We start from the raw sequence: 25,789 nt of genomic DNA, 5'->3' as shown, positions 1-25,789 counted from the left end.
GATCCTGGATTGCATGAGGTAGTTATCAAAAATATGATACCTGGTCCCTGTGGAACTCTTAATCAAAATTCACCATGTATGATGGATGGTAAATGTTCAAAACGATATCCACGGACATTAATATCAGAAACAATTACTGGTAATGACGGTTATCCACTGTATCTTCGACGATCGACAGCAGACAATGGAAGATCGACAAATATCAAATTAAATCAACAAGATATTGAAATAGATAATCGTTGGATTGTCCCATATTCACCCATTTTATCAAAAACCTTCAAAGCACACATCAATGTTGAATCTTGCCATTCAGTGAAATCTATTAAATACATTTGCAAATATGTAACCAAAGGAAGTGATATGGCTGTGATTCGAATTGGTGGAGAGAATTCCAATGATGAAGTTACACAATAACAAATGTGCCGCTATGTTAGTAGTAATGAAGCAGTATGGCGAATATTTTCTTTTCCTATTCATGAGAGACACCCTTCTGTTGTTCACTTAGCTGTGCATTTAGAAAATGGACAAAGAGTGTATTTTACAGCACAGAACGCAGTACAAAGAGCTGCTCAGCCACCATCTACTACATTATCCAGTTTTTTGAGACATGCCAAAACGATTATTTTGCACAAACATTGCTATATTCTAAAATGCCAAAATATTATACTTGTAATCATTCCTCAAGGAGATTTATAAGACGGAAACAAGGGAAACAAGTTCAAGGATACCCAGATTTGTATTCCACCGATGCCATTGGTCGAATTTATTCAGTACATCCAAGCAATGATGAATGTTTTATTTACGACTACTATTAGTCAATGTACGTGGCCCAACATCATTCCAACATTTACGAACTGTTTATGGTGAATTGTGTGGATCTTACAGGGAAGCCTGTCAACATTTGCAATTGCTAGAAAATGACGCTCATTGGGATCAAACTCTCAATGATGCTGTAATATCATCACACGCTCATCAAATACGAACATTGTTTTCTATAATCTTATCTACGTGCTTCCCATCAAACCCAATTGATTTGTGGATCAAGTACAATGATAATATGTTTGACGATAATTTGTATCAAATACGAAATAGAATGGGGAATCCAAATATACAAATCAGTGAATAAATTTACAACGAAGCATTGATTTAAATTGAGGACATGTGCTTGATGATGTCAAACAAACTATTAATTCAATTAGGCCTGGCCGCGCCCAATCGTCCAAAGCATGATGCTTTTAACCAAGAGTTGAATCGAGAAAAAATGTATGATCTCAACACTTTAAAAGAATTCATTCAAACGAACCTTCCACTGTTGAATGAACAACAGAAGTATGTATTTGATAATCTTATGAAAGTAATAAATGATGAAACTGGAGGGATTTGCTTCTTAGATGCACCTGCTGGTACAGGACTAACTTTTTTTGATTTCATTAACATTAGCAACGATTCGCTCACAAAATAAAATTGCACTTGCACTCGCTTCGTCGGGAATCGCAACAACTTTGCTTGAAGGTGGTCGAACAGCCCATTCAGCATTAAAATTGCCATTAAATATGCAAAGCAATGAAACTCCTACCTGCAACATTTCTAAGAACTCTGCAATGGCAAAGGTCTTGCAGCAATGTAAATTAATTTTTTGGGATGAATGCACAATGGCACATAAAAAATCTTTGGAGGCATTAGACAGAACATTAAAAGATATACGGAGCAATCATAACCAATTTGGTAGTGCTATGATTTTATTAGCAGGAGATTTTCGTCAAACATTGCCCGTGATTCCACGATCAACACCAGCTGATGAACTCAATGCATATCTTAAGTCCTCCAATTTGCGGAAACATGTCAAAGTACTTCATTTATGCAAGAATATGCGTGACGAGTTGCAAAATGACCAATCTGGAAACATATTCTCTAAACAACTCATTGACATTGGTAATGGCAAATTTTCTATAGACATGTTTCCTGGCTGCATTAACATTCCTCCAAGTTTTCGTCAGTTAGCTCGATCAAAAGATGAACTTATTCAGAAGGTGTTTCCAGATGCTTCTCAAAATTACAGAAACCATGATTGGTTGAGCGAACGAGCTATATTGTCTGCAAAAAAACATAGATGTAAATGAATTAAATTAAAAAATACAAGAACAAATTACAGGCGAATCGAGGATATATAAATCAGTTGATTCCGCTACTAACCAAGATGATGTAGTGAAATATCCACCAGAATTTTTAAACTCGCTGAATTTGCCAGGATTGCCACCTCACAATCTTCAATTAAAGGTTGGATCGGTTGTTATAATGTTGCGAAATATCAACCAACCGCGTCTTTGCAACGGTACACGGTTAGCAATAAAAAAATTACTAAATAACGTGATAGAAGCAACTATACTGAAAGGAAAATATAAAGGAGAGGACGTTCTCATACCTCGCATCCCAATGATTCCGAATGATGTGCCGTTTGACTTTAAACGACTACAGTTTCCAGTTCGGCTTGCTTTTGCTATGACCATAAACAAGTCCCTGGGGCAATCATTAAGTGTTTGTGGTATTAATCTGGAAAACCAATGTTTCTCACATGGTCAATTGTATGTTGCCTGTTCCCGTGTTGGAAAACCATCAGATTTGTTTGTCTATGCGCCAGATAATCAAACAAACAACATCGTATATCACAAAGCACTACAATGAAAATAAAACTTATTATGTTTCACATGATTAACAATAAAGAGATTACTTATTTTTAAATGCTTATATATGTTTTATTTAATTATATTTCTTATTCACAACGCCCTATCACCAGGGTGACGGTTCTGTTCAGGAGAATTTTTTGCCCCGACTATAATATATGTAGGAACAAAAAAAATGTCACATTACAAATCATTTTTACAGGACTTTATTGCAATTTAATTAGGCAGTCGAAGTCTGCCGGGTCAGCTAGTAACTGATAAAAATGTGTTTGTTAATGCAACAATCTTTTACTTCAGTCTAAATATTTGTTTAACAAATTTACGTTTTGGCTAGGACTTTAAAACTGTAGGATTTTATGCCAAAAATTCCTTTCTCTTGATGGAGATGTAAATTTATAAACTAGTTAACATAACGTTTGATAGTTTTCGTTAAACATGTAACATTAAAAATATGCTTATTCTTTTTGGGTGAATGTTTATATAATGGTTAAAATTGTAATAATAATTCATGTAGACAGAATTTTGCTTTACGAGTGTTATACTCATTCCCTGTTGAAATTTTTGTGGTAAAGTAAATAATGCAAAATTATTTTAAAATATTGTTTCTATTTTTAACACGTCTCATTGTAATATAGGGACGATAAATAATTTCGCGCGAGAGGAATATGAGGATGGTTTGATGGCGTAGTGGCCAGACATCGCGTCTGTCACTGAAGCGTTGCCTTTCAGACTGTTGTATAATATTTCCAGGATTTTCACATGAATTGAAACTTGGTGGACGTTTCCGTGCCCCCCCCCCCTTTTTTTTTTCCACTTGGCCTTCCTGTTCCCTGAATTTCGGCCTCCCTTCGCCACTCCATCGCAGAACGCTACGTTTTGCGTCACAACACGAGCAAGAAGTGCATCAATTCTAAGACATTTTTTTTAATTCAGCTGCTTAACATGTAAATTATGCAACAGAAGTATTCTTTCATGTTGCATGTCAGAGGGAACCGTTTTCGTTACGAAGTATTATTCTATGTTAAAAAAATTGTTGTCAGAACCATTTCATAAATTTATTAATTTTCATGTATGTTTCAACGTTTGATACCTCCCTAGTAGTCATTTTAAACGTTTTCTAATGACTGTCGTGCTAAAATCTCTTACTCTCCTATTACACTATTATAACAGCGTACTATTATGAAATAAATAAATTATTGAATTATTTTAATAAACTTTGAAATGTAAACTAAAGGAATTTTTTTAAGAATTAATTTATTGACATGCAACGTGTTACTTTGCCTTCGACGCTCAATATAGGAAACGGAATAAAATTATCCAAACTTGCCTAAACGACAAAGCGGACCTAGTACATGGCATGCCATACAGCCCAGTCGCGTCTTTTTGATGTGTCGGTAACTGATAGTGCAGCTGCAGATATGGCATTTTATTGATTCACATAACATATGTCGTCATGTGCTGATGGTACAGTCGCGTAGAGCGGATCTGTTCGAACATGTGAACATGGACTTCCGCTCTCAAGAGAGGTCAGACAGCACCATCTGAATTTGACATCATGAACAATCGTCGTCAATGAGAAGAATGATGAGTGCAAAAATTAAAATCGTGTAAAAATAATTTTTTTCAAACTAAATACTATTGATACACAATATCATTAATCTCTAATTATTTTACAAATAAATATCTGTAGCAACTTATCGTGCTGCTCACTAAATATTACTATTTGAAAAAGATGCATCGGACTAAGTTACTGTGACGCGCTACTACAGGAAAAGTATCAAACAGCATCGTCGGACAACACGGTCTGACGGATCAGAAGACACAACTGCGCGAATGTGGCAGGGACTTATGTTTAAATTTAAGTTCAAAGATGCATCAATCGAGTTATCTCGCATCAATTTTACTCGATGTCGTGATGACTCAATAGATGTAACAATGAACTTAAACACAAATTGGTTTCGCGCAACTTTTTCGAAGCTTGTCGAATGTGTACTTACGAGTTGGACGGAAGTTATGTGTTTCTTCCACCAGAGGTACTTTTGGTACTGAGGGCCCATCGCTGACACCATGTAGTAGAAGTACATAACAACGTGGACGATGTTGTTTATGAGGTTTGAAAACGTCCCGTGACCACCTGAAAAAACACGTGAAGCCCGACCGGTAAACACATTGTCTACCATTTTCTGCATTGACGTACTATTTCTATCATAAATAGTGAAATATTTCAAACATTGACAAATCAACTTAGGAGGCGGGTTTTTAGAGTGTTCAAAACACCTGCCTCCCGCAAAGGTGACCATGGTTCATTTCCGGGTGGGGAAACGTGGTGGACGTTATTGTTGTACTCTCGTTCCCACACCAATTCATTACTTTGCTTGCTCGTGCCACATCTCATCTCACCGGATGCATTCTTAGGTTGTTTGGAATGACAGGTCTGTTACTCAAGTAGGGACCGGCTCCTGTTAGTGTCATCCCCGTTACATCAACGTAGACCCTGCCCCTGGTGGGAAACTGCGGGTCGATTTTCAGTTACAATTAAACTCCATTCAATACTTTATAGTATAGGTGAATAGTATAAAAATAACTTTTAAAAAGTTTGAACCATTTCATCAATTAGGTATGAGAAACCACTCTTCAAAACAATTCAGATTCGAGTTGTTTATTTTTTTCGAGTTTGCTAGAACTGCGTGTACAAAGATACATTTGTTAAATATTTAATCGTCATCACAAAAATTTAATGCGGAATAAATTGATGAGCATTAAAGTACAGGTTGAAATCCAATTCCCTCAAACAATAATGGAATGCGTCTTCAATGAAAAATAAAATTTGTTTCAATTAGTTATGTTTATTCTTCCTAAAGACTGGAAATACCGCATAACTATAGAAGATGGTTTTTAGACGGTATAAAAAGATCACTTATATATTTATTAAACAATCAAATCACCAATATGTTTTGGATAGCTGTAAAACAATCGTAAACATAATTGGTACACATAAAATAAATTTATTTTTTCTCGCAATAGGATACTTAAATACTGTAAAATTTGAATTCAAACTAATATGTATAAAAATTTGGAAATTTGTAAATAGAAAGTAAATAAATATGACACTGAAGAACACTTATAAATAAGACACATTTATTTGAAAGAATTATGGATGATACACGTAATATATTTATTTGAGCAATTTGTATGTCTCAGTTAATTATGAAGTGATATGATGTCATTGTTTTCGATTGGCTAATGTTCTAATAATTATTATTTTGCTAAGTAACATTAAAGTATGAGTTTCATTTCAGTTAAGTTTAAGTTACTGGCTCATTGTGTAATAATATTATAAACTAGCATATAACCCGCGGCTTCGCTCGTGGCGACTTCAGGATATTGCTGATTTTACACCACTTTAAGACGTTTTTGTGAATATTTCCTATACGATTACATAAAAAACATATTGGATATCAGATATATTTAAGTTTTAAATTATAACAAATCTAAATAACGTTGAAATTTGTAATAATGTAAAATGTACCTCAAGATTCGACACAGTGTCACGCCTGAGGTAAGGGTCTGCATGGATGAAATGGGGCTGACACTCATAGGAGACGGCTGCCCTACCCGAGGGAGAATGCATGAGGTGTGATGATATAGGCAATGATTTGGTGCGGGAAACGGGAATACCCCGAGAAAACCCAAAGGCCATGGCATCGTCCGCTACTTTTCCCACTTGTGAAAATCCGGGATTGATTCCACCGGGAATGGATCCCCGGTCTTTTATTGGAAAGGGTGGGGGGGCGGTAAGTGCCGAATGTACTAACCACTCTACCACCACGAATCTTACTGTTGTAAAAAGTAATATTAATTTAAAATATATTTAAAGTAGGAGAGCGAGGAGCTTGTTGTAACAGGGGTAAGTAGTAACAGGCTCTTTTCAATAGGATCTTAAACTTTTTTAGCGTATTTCTTTTACTCGATTTGACCTATAAACCGCGCCGCATCATGTTGCCATAGTCAGTGTCACGCCGGTCGGCGCGTGAGCGGAAGTGTGCACGCGCTTCATTTTTGTCAGGTAATATAAAATTACACTGTCGTAAAATTTTGGTTTGCATTATTATTATCGACTAATTTCAAACTTTCTATATCTTATTTACATTAAAATTTATCTATCTCTGATAATGTGTAACAGTTTTTAAGATTGCTAAATTGTTTAAATATTTATCTTGATAAATGTTAAAAATCATACCATGGGGTTAGTTGTAACAAAATCCCGGGGCTTGTTGTAACGTGTAACAACATGCCCCAAGTTATGATGTAGATACATACTTATTTTTTTTCCTTTCTTATAGAATGAGGGTGTATAAAAGAAAGTCATAGCGGGCAACACAAAGCCAAGAAGTGTACGAGTTAGCGGCAGCTGAAGTTTTTTAAAAAAAAAATGCAGTATTCTGAAAGCTGGTATTGTCTGGTTTTGGTGAAGCTTACACAGATTCAAATAAAGAATATTGGGTTGAGTGTATCATTGGTAAGATGTGGGCACATGTAGGATGTGTTACAGGAAACACTATATATTTTATTTGTATTAATTGTAGCTCAAATGAAGAATGAATTTAATTATAAAGAAACCCACGAAATGTCGATTCTTATATAAGTGCAATACTTTGTTAGATGGATATTAAAAAGATATAATTACGAAGCATGCCTTAGATATAAATAATTTAGTTACTTACTGTGATTTAAAAGTGCCATGATGATTATAAGTAGTGTTTAACTAAATAAAACTGTTTATAACTTACTTTTTATGTGTTGATTACTTAAAAAGTGTATTTAAGTTGTTTTTTTGAAAAGAATTACATAATACCTACTTTAGAAAGATGTCAATTTTGTCAAAAATAAACAAAGAATAAATGATTAGAGGTATGATTGTTGTTTTTATTTGTTGTTACTACTTGCCCCGGTAGACGTTACAACTTGCCCCAAGCACGAGGTAAGTTGTAACACCGCACTTCTTCTAGAAAATAATTGATTGATTGTCAAATAATGACCAATAGTTATGGTAAAAGTTTACTTGATTTTGTAGAGGAAGAGTTACAGCATCCATCCATCTTTATTTAGTAGCAATTTAATCAATGGAGCTCAAGATATAAAAGTTTTCATGAAAACTGTTACAACAAGCCCCTACGTCGATTTTATAACTCTCGTTTTAGTGTGTTTGGAGATTAATTATCTTGATGAAATCACACTTATCTCTTTATATTTCGTTTAATTTTCTGAGATAGCCTTTTTTAAAAATTTTAAAACACGCATGTTGGTATATATTTTAATTATATTATCTCATATCTGACCTTTCCACTTCCATTTAATTTTATGATATTAGTATGTAAATGGGGCTCCGAGATCAGGATGCAGGTAGTGGTGCCGGTGCCAGTCCGACATCTCTGATTCTAACGTCACGGCGGTCATCTTGGATGAGCGTAACGGGACAAGCGTAACGGGACACAGTGTAACGAGACACAGCGTAATGGGACAAATTATAACGGGACAAATAGATCATGGCGACAATTTTGGATCCGTCATCTTGGATCCGCCATTTTGAATGACGTCATTTAGTTTTCTCGAACATTCCGGCGTTGTGTTATCCGCCATTTTGAATTATGACGTCACCGTTGAAATTTTCGTTACGGTCGCCATCTTTGAAATCTTTATTTATTATCCGATTTTAATGAAATATTTTTTTAAAAATTATAAAAAAATTCAATAAATAAAAATTTTAATGAAATATTTTAAAAAACCTGCATTTACGACATGGAGCTCGGAGTCCTCGGTTCGAACCCGACGAGTGCAAAAAAATTAAAAATGGCGACCAATCCTTCCTCCGTGGTGGGTGCTGGCAGACTGACCCCCACCACTTTTTGCCATTCATATATATCATCAGGAAGTATGTCATGTTCACCATCTTGAAATTTGGACGCCATCTTGAAAATCTTTATTTATTTACCGATTTTAATGAAAAAAATCCAAAATTCATCAAAAAATTAACTTATTTTAATTCTGTTTGATTAGATCTATTTACGTCCTTGGTAAGATTCCTGGCGAGAGTAAACGGCCGATCCTTCCTCCATGAAAGCTACCTAGACTGATCTACCACCAACAATATAAAGGTACATATCATCAGCTGGTAACACGACATGTCCACCATCTTGTCTTCATCTGCTGGAGACCACCATATAGTTTTCGTCTGCTAGAGTGTACCGATACCATGTTAGTATAATTATCTAGTCACCATACCTTTGTCCTCAACTGTTGACATTGAACTTTGACCTTGACCTTGAACTTTGACCTTGACCTTGAAATTTGACCTTGACCTTGAACTTTGACCTTGACATTGAAATTTGACCTTGAACTTGAACTTTGACCTTGAAATTGAACTTTGACCTTGACCTTAAACTTTAACCTTGACCTTAAACTTTGCCTTGATCTACGACTTTGGCCTTGACGACCATCATGGATTTTGAACATTTTAAGTTCAGTACATGCTACCAGGAGCTACCACCTGCTGGAGTACACCATCTTGTGTGTGTACTGGTCTTATAGAGTACATTTCCATATGAATAATTTAATTCCAACCCGCTACAGTGCAGTAAACATTTATTACCGAAATGCCCCCCGCCATCTTGAAATTTGGATGCCATCGTGAAATCGTGTAATTATTTAACTAGAAATTCGGGAAAAAATCCAAAATTCATCAAAAAATCACTTAATAATTTACATATTGAATCGCTGGATTCCTACCCTCGATTCGATACTTAAACAGTGACAAGTGTAACTAAATATTATATAAATTCAATTTTTCTGTTTTTCCATTACCTTTCGCGGAGTTTATAAATCATTCTCTCTTCAAAAATAAAACACAAGTCAATGTACGACAATGTTGGACGAATTAAATACGTTGCCGATAAGCCTAACATTAAAGTCTAGTATTTCGATAATCTGAATAACCTCTAAACCGTTCATGTTCAAAGCCATACATACATATTGACCAAGCGTCTTCGGACCGAGAGACCGGGCCATAATCAATGTCAGACATATAGACCAGTTATTTCCGAACCTCACGACCTTCCTCATCGTCAGCTAATTATATTCAATTAAACCAACGGATCATGTTTTTAACGCTTATAAGAGGACCAAGAATCCAAGAAAAAAGTCAGCACATTTGGAAGTACCGTCAACAAAAAGGCAGCACATTTGGAAGCACCGACAACGAAAAGACAGCACATTTGGAAGCACCGACAACGAAAAGGCAGCACCATCATCGAAAAGGCAGCACATTTGTCATTGGCTCCAATATTCATTGGCTCCAATATTCATTGGTTCCATCAGTCTATTGATTCCATCAGTCTAGTGACTCCATCAGTCATTCGCTCCTACAGTCATAGACTCCAACTGTCTTTTGTCTCATCAACTCCAAATATATTCGGCTAGAATTCTGCGAGTCTATGAGACTAAGAGGCCACAAGGCTACGAGTCTTAAAAAATCTAGCTGGTTACGAGATATTCATGGCTACGAGACTGCATAGCTAAAAGACCGCGTGGCTACGAAACTACATGTCTTTGAAGCTACAAGAATACAAGTCTACTCGGCTCCAAAAGCTCCAACACGCAATGCACGTGCAATACATGCAATTTACGTACAATAAACGTAATGATCACACAGTACACATTGGAAACGAAATGAAGAAATAATACACACAGGAAAAAACGGAATGAACACACAGTACACACAGGAAACGGAACGTACACACAGGAAACGGAACGTACACACACAGTACACATACACATAGGAAACGGAACTTACACACAGTACACACAGGAAACGGAATGTACACACAGTACACACAGAAATCTGAACGTACACACAGGAAACGTAATGTACACACAGTACACACAGAAATCGGAACGTACACACAGGAAACGGAAAGCACACACAGTACACACAGGTAACGGAACGAACACACAGGAAACGGAATGATCACACATACAGTAGCAGAAACACACAGGCTTAGTTGGAAAATCAGAATACAAGAAATAAAACATACTTTTTTAAATATCAATAATGCATTTATTTTTCAATAGTACACACATGACAGTTAAACAAATGATTATTGTATGTAGCCAGCTTTCCGCAGTTCTTTTAGTATGGACAATACTTCCTCGATATGTGAGTAGTTTCCTCTACGAACAGATGCCACCAACAGTCTTGACCGGTCAACCAATATGTTTGTATCTCTCCATGATGTGTAACCAATATCTTCTACCAACATCTTCCTTGCATGTTTATAATAATTATTATGATCTCTGGTGTCTTCCGTTTTAACACCAACCTCAGGGTAACTTTCATCATCGAGCCAGCTATCACCACAATAATTATCTCATTGATGTGCTAAGTTAGAGTTATGGTACAAGCCAGGATTTTTGTATTTTTTTCGTTTTTATTTTAAAAAATTTTATTAATTTTTTTTGTAATTTTATGATATCAAAGAAAACTTGTGGTGGTTTTTCTCTGTGTGCTCCCAATTATTCTTATCAATATTATGGTGGATTTCTCCGTGTGCTCCTGATCATTATTGTCAATATTATGGTGGTTTTCTCCGTGTGCTCCTGATTATTCTTGTAAATATTATGGTGTTTTTCTCCGTATGCACCTGATTATTCTTTTCAATATTTTAATGGTTTTCTCCAAGTGCTTCCGATTATTCTTGACAATATTTAGACGGTTTTGTCTTAGTGCTTCTGAAATTTCCTGACGCGGCATCAGATGGTTTTCTCAAAGTGTTTCTGGTTACAGATGAGAGATTGGTGCTCTGCATGATGGATTTTTTTTTACTTAATGAGTCATACAATTTTATTTAAGGTTACATTTAACTAGTGAAAATCAACTACTTAATCATCACTTGCAATATATTTATTAGGTGGAATTAAATAAATATCATTACTCAGTCAAATAATAAGCTCTGAGAAATCTGAGAAGCACTAACAGGAAGGATGAACTTTCTTCTCCTTGGAGTCTAGCGAAGCCAACCTTCCTTTGCGATCGATAGTGAGCATTCCGCATCCCGCATAAATGAAAAAGAATATTATTTACCTGCAAGCAACACGCGGCGACATCTGTTGATGACAGCCAGAACTGCTTGCATCAATTTGCTTTGTATTAGATAACTTAACTCTCGCTGGTGAAATATTAAAAAAAATTCTATTTAAAAAATAGTTCCAATTGGAGGAAACTGTCAGTTTGTATCAAACATTAGTCACAGAAGCTACCATGGATCATGGTTTGTTATCTGCAGCTGAATCGGAAGGAAGCCGCTGTAGATACTGTGGCAAGGATTTTGTCACGAGAAGGAATGCTAGACGTCATGAGAAGAATGATTGTGCTAAAAACCCACTACGCAACATGTTAAGCTGTAATCGTTGTAGCAGGTTGTTAACACGAATTGACAGCTTAAAAAGACATGGCAGAACATGTAAAGCCAAGACTACTTACGGCATAGAGGACATCGATGGATCCACTAGACTAAAAAAGAGTGATCTGCATTACGATAATAATTTTCCTTGTCCTGAGCGTGATGGTATTAGCTCACCCGATCGTGACGAAGAACATAAATTGAAGGAAGATGATGGCTTCGGGAAGACTGAAACTAATGGAAGTATCAACACCGTGAAAAGTGAGAATTCATTTAAGCCTATATTCAGTAGATCCTCCATACTTTGTAAAAATGATGGACTCCTAAAAAGGAAGCATGAAGACGATGAAGACACTTCGACATCAACGATAACAAGTTCTTATGGAAATCTGGGTGAAGACGATGCCTTCTAAGGTGATTGCTACAGTGACTCTGAAACTGGTGACGTGATCGAAGACTGTGCTGAGGCATCTAAAGGAGGCAAGATCTTAGACTGTGGTGGTGTACTGAGACCGAAACGATGGAAACGTCGTGTTATAATAAATACATCTGATCAAGCTTGTGGTGATAGGTGGCTCGATGATGAAAGTTACCCTGGGGTTGGTGTTAAAACGGAATACACCAGAGAACATAATAATAATTATAAACATGCAAGGAAGATGGGGGAAGAAGAGATTGGTTACACATCATGGAGAGATCCAAACATTTTGGTTGACCGGTCAAGACTGTTGGTGGCATCTGTTCGTAGAGGAAACTACTCACATATCGAGGAAGTATCGTCCATCCTTAAAGAACTGCGAAAAGCTGGCTACATACAATAATCATTTGTTTAACTGTCATGTGTGTACTATTGAAAAATAAATGCATTAGTTATATTTAAAAAAGTATGTTTTATTTCTTGTATTCTGATTTTCCAACTAAGCCTGTGATCATTCCGTTTCCTGTGTGTTCGTTCCGTTACCTGTGTGTACTGTGTGTGCGTTCCGTTTCCTGTGTATACGTTCCGATTGATGTGTGTACGTTCCGATTTATGTGGGTACGTTCCGATTTCTGTGTGTACTATGCGTACATTCCGTTCTCTGTGTGTACGTTCAGATTTCTGTGTGTACTGTGTGTACATTCCGTTTCCTGTGTGTACTGTGTGTACGTTCCGTTTCCTGTGTGTATGTGTACTGTGTGTGTACGTTCCGTTTACTGTGTGTACTGTGTGTTCATTCCGTTTTTTCCTGTGTGTATTATTTTTTTCATTTCGTTTCCTGTGTGTACTATGTGATCATTACGTTTATTGTACGTAAATTGCATGTATTGCACGTGCTTTGCGTGTTGGAGCTGATGGAGCTTTTGGAGCAGAGTAGACCTGTATTCTTGTAGCTTCAAAGACATGTAGTTTCGTAGCCACGCGGTATTTTAGCTATGCAGTCTCGTAGCCATGAATAACTCTTAACCAGCTAGATTTTTTAAGACTCGTAGCCTTGTGGCCTCATAGTTTCTTAGACTCGTAGAAGTCTAGCCGAATATATTTGGAGTTGATGAGACAAAAGACAGTTGGAGTCTATGACTGTAGGAGCCAATGACTGATGGAGTCACTAGACTGATAGAATCAATAGACTGATGGAACCAATGAATATTGGAGCCAATGACAAATGTGCTACCTTATCGATGATGGTGCTGCCTTTTCGTTGTCGGTGCTTCCAAATGTGCTGTCTTTTCGTTGTCGGTTCTTCCAAATGTGCTGCCTTTTCGTTGACGGTGCTTCCAAATGTGCTGACTTTTTTCTTGGATTCTTGGTCCTCTTATAAGCGTAAAAAACAGGATCCGTTGGTTCAATTGAATATAATTAGCTGACGATGAGGAAGGTCGTGAGGTTTGGAAATAACTGGTGTATACGTCTGACATTGATTATGGCCTGGTCTCTCGGTCCGAAGACGCTTGTTCTATATGTATGTATGGCTTTGTACATGAATGGTTTAGAGGTTATTCAGATTATCGAAAAACTAGACTTTCATGTTAGGCTTATCGGCAACATATTTAATTCGTCGAACATTGACGTACATTGACTTGTGTTTTATTTCTGTAGAGAGAATGACTTATAAACTCCCCGAAAGGTAATGGAAAAACAGAAAAATTGAATTTATATAATATTTAGTTACACTTGTCACTGTTCAAGTATCGATATGAGGGCAGGAATCCAGCGATTCAATATGTAAATTATGGAGTGATTTTTTGATGAATTTTGGATTTTTTCCCGACTATATAGCTAAATAATTACACGATTTCAAGATGGCATCCAAATTTTAAGATGGCGGGGGGAACCTCGGTAATAAATACACTGTAGCGGGTTGGAATTAAATTATTCAGATAAAAATGTACTCTATAAGACGAGTACACACACAATATGGTGTACTTTAGCAGGTGGTAGCTCCTGGTAGCATTTACTGAACTTAAAATGTTAGATCCATGATGGTCGTCAAAGTCAAAGTCGTAAATCAAGGTAAATGTCAAATTTCAAGGTCAAATATCACGGTCAAGGTCAAAGTTCAAGGTCAAGGTCACAGTTCAAGGTCAAAGTTCAAAGTCAAGGTCAAAGTTCAAGGTCAATGTCAAAGTTCAAGGTCAAGGTCAAAGTTCAATGTCAATAGTTGAGGACAAAGGTATGTTGACCAGATAATTATACTAACATGGTATCGGTACACTCTAGCAGACGAAAACCAGATGGTGGTCTCCAGCGGATGAAGACAAAATGGTGGACATGTCGTGTTACCAGCTGATTATATGTACCTTGGTATTGTTTTTGGTAGATCAGTCTAGATAGCTTTCATGGAGGAAGGATCGGCCGTTTACTCTCGCCGGGAATCTAACCAAGGACGTAAATAGATCTAATCTAACAGAACTCAAATAAATTAATTTTTTGATGAATTTTGGAATTTTTTCATTAAATCGGATACTAAATAAAGGTTTTTAAGATGGCGTCCAATTTTCAAGATGGCGAACATGACATTATACTTCCTGATTATATATATGAATGGCAAAAAGTGTTGGGGGTCAGTCTGCCAGCACCCACCACGGGGGAAGGATTGGTCGCCATTTTTAATTTTTTTTGCCCTCGTCGTGTTCGAACCGAGGACTCTGGGCTCCATGTCGTTAATGTAGGTGTTTTAAAATATTTTATTAAAAATTTTATTGATTGAATTTTTTTATAATTTTTTAAAAATATTTCATTAAAATCGGATAATAAATAAAGATTTCAAAGATGGCGACTGTAACGAAAATTGCAATTGTGACATCATAATTCAAAGTGTCGGATAACACAATGCCGGAATGTTCGAGAAAACAAAATGACGTCATCCAAAATTGCGGATCCAAGATGGCGGATCCAAAATTGCCGCCGTGATCTACTTGTCCCGTTACGCTGTGACCCGTTATGCTTGTACCGTTACGCTGTGTCCCGTTACGCTGTGTCCCGTTACGCTGTGTCCCGTACCACTGTGTTCCGTTACGCTCATCCATGATGGCCGCCGTGACGTCAGAATCAGAGATGTCGTACCGGCACTAGCACCACTACCTGCATCCTGATCTCGGAGCCCCATTTACATACTACTGATATGCACAGAATTATTAAAATTAAAATTAGCGTTTTCCACTTCATTGCAGATAACTACATTATTAAATGATTTTGAAAAAATCGCATCTTTATTTGAATTATATAATACTGGTATCAGTTTCCTTACCGTTTGTGATAAGATTAATAGTAAATCTTAGTACTATTATTTCAAATTTCCCAAAAAATATTAACCCTTTTACTTGATCAGATTCGATTATGATTTATTTACAAACAAAACCTAACTTTTCTCCCTATTTTGAAAGTTATTTTTTCTCAGTTATACATAATTCGCCCTTGTTTTATTACCTCCCTATTTTTGCTTCTGAGAGTAGATTTTTATTACTAAACCAACTTATTTGTAACATGAGAACTAATGAATCCACTCGTTACTGAGGTTATTTATTTTTTGAATTTTTTTATAGTATTTTAAATCGTAACTTACCTTACATATTTAACCATTATCCATTTATAGCCAGCCGAAATGAATTTTTAGTAGCTTAAAATAATAATCAAGTAAAAAAACAATAATTTTAAAGAAAAAAAACATGATGTGTATGATATCAGTTCTCCTAAATTTTACTAATATCACTAATATCTTTTCGTTTGGATATTCAATATGAAACTGAAAGTAGAGAGCGACGCACGCGTGATATCAGTTGTTTAAATTTTCTGCCCTAATGGCTATTCTTTAGCTTAGAGACATTATGAAAATAAAACCGGTAAGCACACTTATCTTTTATTTGATTAAAGTTAATTGTTTTGATTATTACTTCATTCTTATGAAAAAAATCTTTAAAGATAGCCGCAGTTCATTCTATCGCTGTTGGTCAAGTTACTAAAATTTTAGATTATTTTACTTTTTAGTTCTTGAAACAATAAATGCTTGTTTTTTAGTTTAAAAATATAATTTAATTTTTTGCTTTTATGTTCATAAGTTAAGTTCTTAGAATTATTATTTTATTTTTGATCCATGAAACAATGAAAGTTGGATTTTTTGGTTAGCTAAATTGAATTTTTTTTTTATAAATTCCTCGAAATGCACCACAAATAATTTTTCAATGTCCCGAAAATTTGAGGTGAACTTCACCCCGCGAGGGTGTCCGATGGTGACCGAAGGCCTCGAAAACACGTGGAAATCAACGCTATTAAAATTTCCTGACTTATAAAACATTGGACGCAAATAATCTCCCCTTAAGGGTTCACAAATAGCTTGAAAACACTACAAATCGAAAGAAAACCAATTTAAGAAATTTTAAAAATTATGGGGGGGTGGGGGGGGGGGGGTTATCGATTTTGGGCAAATTTCCAACCATTCTCAGAGCTCATAAGCTCATAGTTAAAAATAAATGGCTTTTTCACTGCGACCTATCCCGCCCCCTTCCAAGGTCCTACAGCTTAAATCATTTAATTATTGTATGTCATCGGATCTACAACAAAACGATGAGATCTTTGGTTAAGGTCGGCGCACGATTCTCTTCGATGCTCACAATACCCAAAATAGCACGGGTTTGACATAGCGTGTGACACAGAAACCTTGTATAGCAACAGTCTACACAATACAGTTCCCGAAAATTATTTTGTGTAGTCCAGCGGACGAGAGCACATGTTGGACATCAAGAGTAAACCAGAAAACACTTGAAATAAAGAAAATGAACATTACCTTTAAAATAGGTAGGATCAATCCCGCCTGGGAGGGGGGGGAGGGGTTATAATTGTTCCAACCGATGTTCGACTTCGTAATAAATCTCTAAGTGCACCACATAATCAATTTTCAGAGTCCCGCCGATTTCGGGGGCAATTTGCCCCCCTCCCACCATTACCTCAACCAAGGCCCGAGGAGGTCCGAGGGTGTCCGAAAACCTCGGTAGCACGTCAAAATCAACTTACATTAATTTTAATGACTTTATAAAATTCGGGGGCAAATGACCTCCCTTCATGTAGAAGGAGGGAGGGGAATAAAACCTCGCGAACATTTTACATCGTGCCCCTGGCCTCTTGGGTCGGAAACATTTCAAATCGAAAGAGAATAAATTTTTTTTATTTCAGCGAATTTATCACCATTCCCTGACTTTATAGATACACAAAAAGTATGGTTATTGCACATAGCTCGAAAGTAGTAGCTTTTGCCCATAGCTCGAAAGTAGTGGTTTTCTTCCCCTATGACCCTTCCACTCTCTCTCTTAAGGTTATAGTCATAAAAGTATTGTACTGTCATCCAAATTACATATACTTACAAAGTTTCCTATTGTTACAACAATTAGAAGTAGGTTAAAATCGACTTTAAAGATTTGATTACATAGTTACAGTGAAGCTTATAATAGTGTGTTAAAAGGATATCGCCTCGTTCGTAGTTCTTTATAGAACCTATATTATTTTTTATATCTTTGACGCCATGTTTGTTTCAACACAACCTAGCCTTTTATTTCTTTCAAGCTGCTCTCTTGTTCTAGAGAGATAACATAAGTACCGAAAATAGTTTGTCAAATAATATTATTTTAAATACAAAATATTTCAGACAAATTGGTCCAGTAGTTTCTGCGTGATGCTCGAACAAACAAACAACCACAAACATACAAGTTTTATAATAGAATGTATAAAGAAATTAAATATTACTTGAAATGGGTAAATAGTTTATGGTTGCCAAATCTTAAATTTACCTCTCAACTTTATGCAATATTAACTTTTTCCTAGTAAAAGTGAATTACAAGAAATTATTGCCTAGTATAGTAAAAGAATTAAACGATGATTTACGAACCATATTTTATTTCAAGAAAGGAGTATTATTTCACAATAATATATTTTTTTTAAAGTGTGCGTGCAGTCCACGTGCGGCAGAAGTAAAACTTATTGCTTATTTAGTATATATAGTGATAGAATAGTAGTATTTTTATAGATCAAGGAATAATAATTGAGAATAGTAAGGCTGCGGATATTATCTCAAATCAATAGGCTTTTTTCTACACGAATAATTAAATTGTAGTTTCTTTAAATAAAAAAATTCCTTAAGATATTTTCTCGTATATTTAAAACAAACTTGCACCTATAACAGTTCAATTTGATCTCAAATAATTCATAAACGGGAAACTTCTTGGTAGTTAGGTAGTTTATGCATCTTAACTAATTGTCCATGTGGACGTGTGGAGTCTGAGGTACATAGCTATCTTGCATTAGAAAGTGACAGAATGCCATAAAACTGTACCTAGCTCGATGCTACTTTGTAGAGCCACAGTCACCTTCAGATACACCCAGATAGAGGAATTTACACGCCTTGTAGTTGGAATAAATATTTACACGCTCGTTGGCTCATAACTATAATACGATTTGTCATTTGGTAACTCAAATAATAATTAATGAAAAAATTTTACCCATGTCAATCTATAGAGTAAAAACCATTAAATCGGCAAAAATATTTAGTTTCACAGCTAAAACAATACTCACATAATTATGTTTAGCAAAATTGTTTTACAGAAATAATGAAATTAATATTAATTACATGAAAGCACAATTTTTTTTTTTGCAAACATGGCCGGGGAGCGGAGCACGACAATAAGCTCAAAACCCGTTGTGTTGTGCTATGCCCAAATACTTTTTACTAGATGACAGCAAGTCGCATGGCGATAGGCGCAGGCGAATCCCTACCGCCATGACTCGCCTGCCCATGCAGAGTTGAACCTGAGCCTCACGCCACCACGTGAAGCCCGCTCAAGGCTGCTCCAGCGATCATCGACCGCGCCAACGTCCCCGGAGTGAGTACAACTTGACGCGTGAGCCCCAAATACCTATTTCGCATATGCAAGAGCTCAAGGGCGAGAATGCTAAAATACGCGAGTAAGCAAGTGCGTAAGTGTGAAAGTTTGCAAGTGTGCAAGTGTGCAAGCGTGCAATTGTGCAAGTATGCTGCGTCATTTCTATCTTTCCCTGCCATCTCTTCTACCGGTTCCCCCACCAAGTACCTAACTGTTCCCTTACTCTCCTGGTTTCCCTCAATAATTCTCAACAATTGTTGACCTCTCAGCAAAGAAAATTAACTTAAAAAATGTAAGTAGTATGTAAATAGGGTTACTGGGACAGGCTTCCCCAGGAGAAGCGGGAGGAGCCGACCGCCATCATGGATTAAGACGTCACTGCGGCCATCTTGGATGACCTTGACCTAGATCTTTGAACTTGACCTTGACCCCAGCAGCCAAATTTGAAACCGCCATCTTTTAATCGAGTGCCCCGCTCACTAATGCTGCACTTTTCGTTATGCCCTCCACCTTGGATGTGTATGACATCACCATTGCACTTTTCGTTACGGCAGCCATCTTGGATTATAGAACTTTGCAATTTTCATTAAAGTCACCATATTGATTTCTAATTACAAGTCCGACATGATGGATTTAATTTCACAGCCCATTTTTTTCTATTTTGATGTCACGTCCGCGATTTTGTTTTCGTCTGCTGGAGGCCACCATCTTCGATGACGACTCAAACTTCATCTTAGTTTTTTTCTGTTCCGTTGGAGGCAGCCGTCTTGGATACCGACGTCTTTGTTTTCTCTGTTTACTCCTAGAGAACGACAACATCGCTTCCTCTCATTACATTAGGTCCATTACCTATCAGAGCTATTATTGTTCTTATCGACATATTAAATTTCATTTATTATGCAAAATACTTTTGATGTGCTGAAATTCGAACCAACGCAGGTCTTACCTCTAGGCTGAAACATCTTACGCTTTTGACTGCAGGGCCATCGTTAAAATTACCACACTGACAATTAAGTATGTTATAGAAGAAAATATTCGAAATTGAACTTATTTTAATTCGAAGGAATAAAATAATCAAAAGCTTGATACCAAGTTGCCATATTTATTTTATTACTTGCTAAAATGAGCACTAATTAACAAACATCACATGCTAGATAGTGTTGTCGCCATCTTGTAATCAGTAATCCATACAAGGAGCGCTAATGTTATCTCGTACACATACAATCTGCTAGAGTGCGTTATCATTATGATAGATTGATTTTTAATTGCTAGAGTATAGTTATAATTTATTATTACTGTGGCACCTAATAACATCATATTTGGGGGCCAAATAGGAAATTCATAATCATTGAACTATAAATTCAGTAAAATTACAAAATTCATTAAATTAATTAACTAATAAATTAATGATTGATTCGATTAGTTTCCTTCCTTGGTTCGATCCCTGGATTATGCAAAAACAAAACAGATTTATGTAAAAATTATAATTTCAATAAAATATTATGAAATGTCCTTAAAGTACCTTAGTTTCCTATCCAACCAGCTACCGAAAAGCCGATATATCCTACATTTTAAAAAATAGTACTAAATAACCTATAAGTTCGAGGAAACGTTTAAAATTAATAATAAAATAACTCTTTAATATACTGATTGAATTGATGGATCCCTGTCCTTGCTTCGATCCGTGACCGATGCCAATATTTTAATTTAATGTAAAAATATTTATTTAATAAATTCTTACAAAATCTTATAAGCAGCATAGGTTCCTAGTCTACCAGCCATCAGTAAGTCGTTATGATAGACATTTTATAAAATATATAATTTTTGACCTAGAATTACAGAAAAAATTTCAAAATTCTTAAAAAAAAAAAAAAAACTTCTAAAAATCACGATGGATGGGATTGATTTAAGACTTTGATTTGATTCTAGGCCAGTGATAAGGAGAAAAAAAATTAATAAAAAGGTTTTTTTTTTAATTTCTGTCACGTACAATGCTATACATATAACCCAAGCGTCTGTGTACTGCGCTCATTGTAGCAAAGTAATAAAAATAAATATGGTGACTCGGTCTCAAACTTTTGATGCTATTATTCCTTCAAATAAAAAAAAATATTTTTTAATATGTTTTTATATACCTAATTAATTCTCAGTGTGGTAATTTTCTTGATGGCCGTGCGGTCAAAGGTGTATGTTTTCCAACCTTGAAGTCAGAGCTGCGTTGATCCGAAACAGAGCGTTTTTAAAGTATTTCGCATAAAAAAATTAATTTTAATATGTCAATAAGGACCATAAAAGCTGTGGTAGGTAATGGAACATCGATGCTGTCGCTCTCTAGGTATAAACAGAGAACACAAAGACGTCGTCATCCAAGACGGTGGCCTCCAGAATACGAAAACAAATTGGCGGACAATATATCAGAATAAAAAATGGCTGTGAAGTCAAATCCAAAATGTCGGACATGTTATTAATATTGAATATTGTGACCGTAAAGTAAATTTCAACGTTCTATAATTCAAAATTGCGGCCGTATCGAAAGTTAAACGCTAACGTCATACACATTTAAGGTGGTGGGCGTAACGAAAAGTGCAAAATAAGGGAGCGTAGAGCTTTGTTTAAAGTTGGCGGATTCAAAATGGCCGCCAGAGACAAGGTCATTGCCATCCTGATGGCCACCGTGACATCACAATATAAGATGGTGGTCTGCTCCTCTATCTCCTCCTGCGAAAGCTTGTCCCTGTATCCCAATTTACATATACTACTAATGTAGGCTACAATAAAATTATAAGTTTCATAAATTATCAGAATAAAATGTGTTTGCAGACATATTTTTATGGTATACCATTAGTTTTATAATAACAGAACAAAGCTTGCTGGGAATAGATGTTGTGTACACTGTAAACAGTGTTGATAAGATATATGTTATCTTCACATATGATTAGTAACTCGCTCATGCACATCCCCCGAGCAAACTTGCGTCCCTGTCGTCATGAGCACACACTAACGACTCACACCGTCCACTCAGGGGCTACAGCGGCTCCACAAGGTGGAGAGGAAGCCTGGTCAAAAGGGTTTCGCGTACCGAATCACAGCGATATGACTCTCCTGCACAGTAAAAAAAAAAGTAAATTGACATATTCGGTAGTGTATTATTATATTTTTTGTCTAATAAAAAAAACACATACAGTTTGTGTATTTTAACACATTATTAATGTAAAATTTTCATTAAATCGTGGAATTTTAAATAATATGTAGATTTATATTTTTAATATCTCAACATTGGTGAAAAATTCCCCATTTCCGTGTAAATTACAAATTCTTCAAACAGTTTAGAAAAAAAATATAGTGTCGTAGTAAAACTGCAACATAAAGAAATATAACTCGTTGTGTTGTGATAATAACTCACCAACGTAATGAGAGTAATTTTACACAAAACTGTGTGCATTTGAAAACACTATCAACAAGTCTAAATTTATTTACTTGTACCCCTGTGTATCTATATGGCTACATTCTTTGGGTAAAATTATCACCACATGGTTTAATTATACACCAAATGTAGGTGTATTTTCTAAAAACTCAACACTGGTGTAAAAGTGCACAATCACTGTGTAAATAAATGAATGTTTTGTAGTTTTACACAAACAATCTCCCAGTAAATGTTTATCAACATAGTAAAATAAGGCTCTCACCAGCCAAGAACTTGACGCATATCCACGTCTCCACCGGCGTCAGAGTATGGTGGTACAGGTGGAGGATGGACACTTGGTTGTTCTTCTTCCTCAGGACGAAGAAAATCTGCAAAGCACAACAAATATATACATATTTTTTCAATCCCTCAATGTCCGGTATTAGTGTATAAATGGGGCTACTGGGACTGGCTTCAAGGCTGAGGTGCGTGAGATGCCGATCGCCAACTTGGATTGTGACGTCATGACGGCTATCTTAGATGGCATTGACCTTTGACCTTGAGCTTTGACCCGGCAGCCATTTTTAATCCGCCATATTTAAATCAAGCACCCCGTTTAGGGTACTAATACTGCACTTTTCATTACGCCTGCCATCAAGGGCGTGTATGACGTCACCGTTCCACTGTTCGTTACGGCCGCCATATTGGATTATATAATGTGGCAATTTTCGTTACGGTCGTCAATTTGAATCCTTATAACAGGTCCGCCATCTTGGATGTGATTTCAAAGACATTTTTTTTTTATTCTGACATCATATCCGCAATTTTGTTTTCGTTTGCTGAAGGCCACCATATTGGATGACGATACGTCCGCCATCAGGTGTTTTCTGTTCCCATGGAGGCCGCCATCCTAGATGCCGACATCATTGTTTCTGCTGTTTACTTCTAGAGAGCGTCAGTGTAATTCTGTGTCATAACATAATGTCGATGTTCCATTACCTATCAAAGCTATTATGGTCCTTATCAACATATTAAATTTAATTTCTTTACAAAATACATAGGAACTGCTATGATTCAAACCATCACATCTATGACCTCTAGGTTGGAAGACATACGCCTTTAACCGCACGGCCATCAAGACGTTTACCAGATTGAGAATTAAATAAGGTATATATCGGACTTGTAATTTTTTTTTTAAATTAGAAGGAATAATAGCATTGTCTGTCCAAAACTGAGCCACCATATTTGTTTTCAGTACTTGCTACCAGGAGAGTGCTGTCGCCATATTGTCTTCAGTAATCTAAACATGGAGCACTAGTGTCATGTAGTACACATGCCATTTGCTAGAGTGCATTACCATCATATTAGTTTAATTTTTGTCCGCTACAGTGTAGTAATCATTTATTATTACTGTGGTCTCCGTCATTTTCACATTTAAACACCATCTTGACAATTCGTAATAATTAACCTACATATTCGGGAAAAAATTAAAAATTCAACAAAAAATCACTCATTAATTTACTGATTGAATTGGATTACAGTCCTTGCTTCGATCCTTGATCGATTCAAATATATTTTAATTTCGTGTCAAAAAAATTTTATTTAAAAAATCGTCTTCAAAATCATAAAGGCAGCTGAAATTACTCTACCACTTGCCTCCCATAAGCCGATAAGGCTGTTATCTTAGAGGTTTGTATTTATTGACCTATAAATTCGGGAAATATTCCAAAATTAAAAAAAAAAATCACTTATTAAATTATGATTGGTGCGATGGATTTCCTTACTTGGTTTGATTCTCGGCCAGTGATAAGGATAACTAAAGATTAAATTAAAAAAAAGTTATAATCTGTTTCCCATTACCTTTCGAGGAGTTAATTAATTATTCACTCTACGAAAATCATCACTAGACATAATACATGTCTAAAGAATTAAATACGTAGCCACTATGCCTAACATGGAAGTCTAATTTTTCGATACACAGAATACATTCCGACAGTTAATGTAAAATGCTATATGTATAGGCCATGTGCCTTCGGACCACGAGACCCGGTCATGTCCATTGTCAGATGTATAGACCAAACATTTCCGAACCATGAGACCAATCATGTCCTGAGTACAGGCTTAAAGATCGACAATCAAAAAAGGAAGCACAATCGGAAGCACAAAAAAACGAATAGGAAGCACAATCAAAAGCACAATAAACAAAAAAAAAATCACAATTGGAAGCATTAATAAACAAAGGGGCAGCTGTATTACAAGATCTCAGTCAATGTTAGAAATCATGGTACAATAAATTAAACATTTTTATTAAATATAAATAATTTGATTTATTTTTCAATATTATAATCATGAAAGTTAAACAAGTGGTTAACGCATGTAGGCAGATTCCCGCATTTCTTTAATTATGAACGCTACTTCGTCGATATTCGATTAGTTAGCTCTACGAACAGATGCCACCAACAGTCTCAGAAGATCAACTAATATTTTAGGATCTTCCTATGAGATATAATCAATCTCTTCTCCTATCATCATCTTCCTGGAATGTCGGTTCTTAATTTTTTTAAAATCACTATCTACCCAGTGTTCATCATAACCCTGATCAGAATTATTTATTTTATCACGATGTTTCCACCGTTTCGGTCTCAGGGCTTTATCACAGATTTCTATCTTGACAGCTTTAGGTGGTTCTCAACAGTCGTTGGTTTTATCACCAACCTAAGAGTCACTGTCGACACCATCGTAGAAGTAAGTCAATGTCTTCACAAGGATTACTGTAAGAATTCTAAATCGTTCATGTCGAAGCTTCTTTATCGTCTTCAAGTTTCCTTTTTAAGAGTCCACAATTTTTACAAAGTACGGAGTTTATACTTAAATTCGGCTTGAATGTATTCTCACATAAATTC

At 36.0% G+C, this 25,789-nt stretch overlaps 1 protein-coding gene across 1 annotated transcript in view; it reads right to left on the bottom strand.

Annotated features, from left to right (window-relative positions):
* Positions 1-25,789, bottom strand: part of LOC134535587 (very long chain fatty acid elongase AAEL008004-like) — a 274,418-nt gene that overhangs the window by 52,102 nt on the left and 196,527 nt on the right. Inside the window, exons 6-7 of the mRNA XM_063374800.1 lie at positions 23,170-23,275; positions 4,679-4,815 (exon numbers count right to left, since the gene is read on the bottom strand). Of these exons, the coding sequence (XP_063230870.1) occupies positions 4,679-4,815; positions 23,170-23,275 (243 nt within the window). The remainder of the gene's footprint in view (positions 1-4,678; positions 4,816-23,169; positions 23,276-25,789) is intronic.

This window comes from Bacillus rossius, chromosome 8 (assembly GCF_032445375.1).
Source record: "Bacillus rossius redtenbacheri isolate Brsri chromosome 8, Brsri_v3, whole genome shotgun sequence".
NCBI classification, from domain to species: Eukaryota; Metazoa; Arthropoda; class Insecta; order Phasmatodea; family Bacillidae; genus Bacillus; species Bacillus rossius.
Note: the sequence above shows the minus strand (reverse complement) of the source record. Positions and strands in the feature narration are given on the sequence as shown.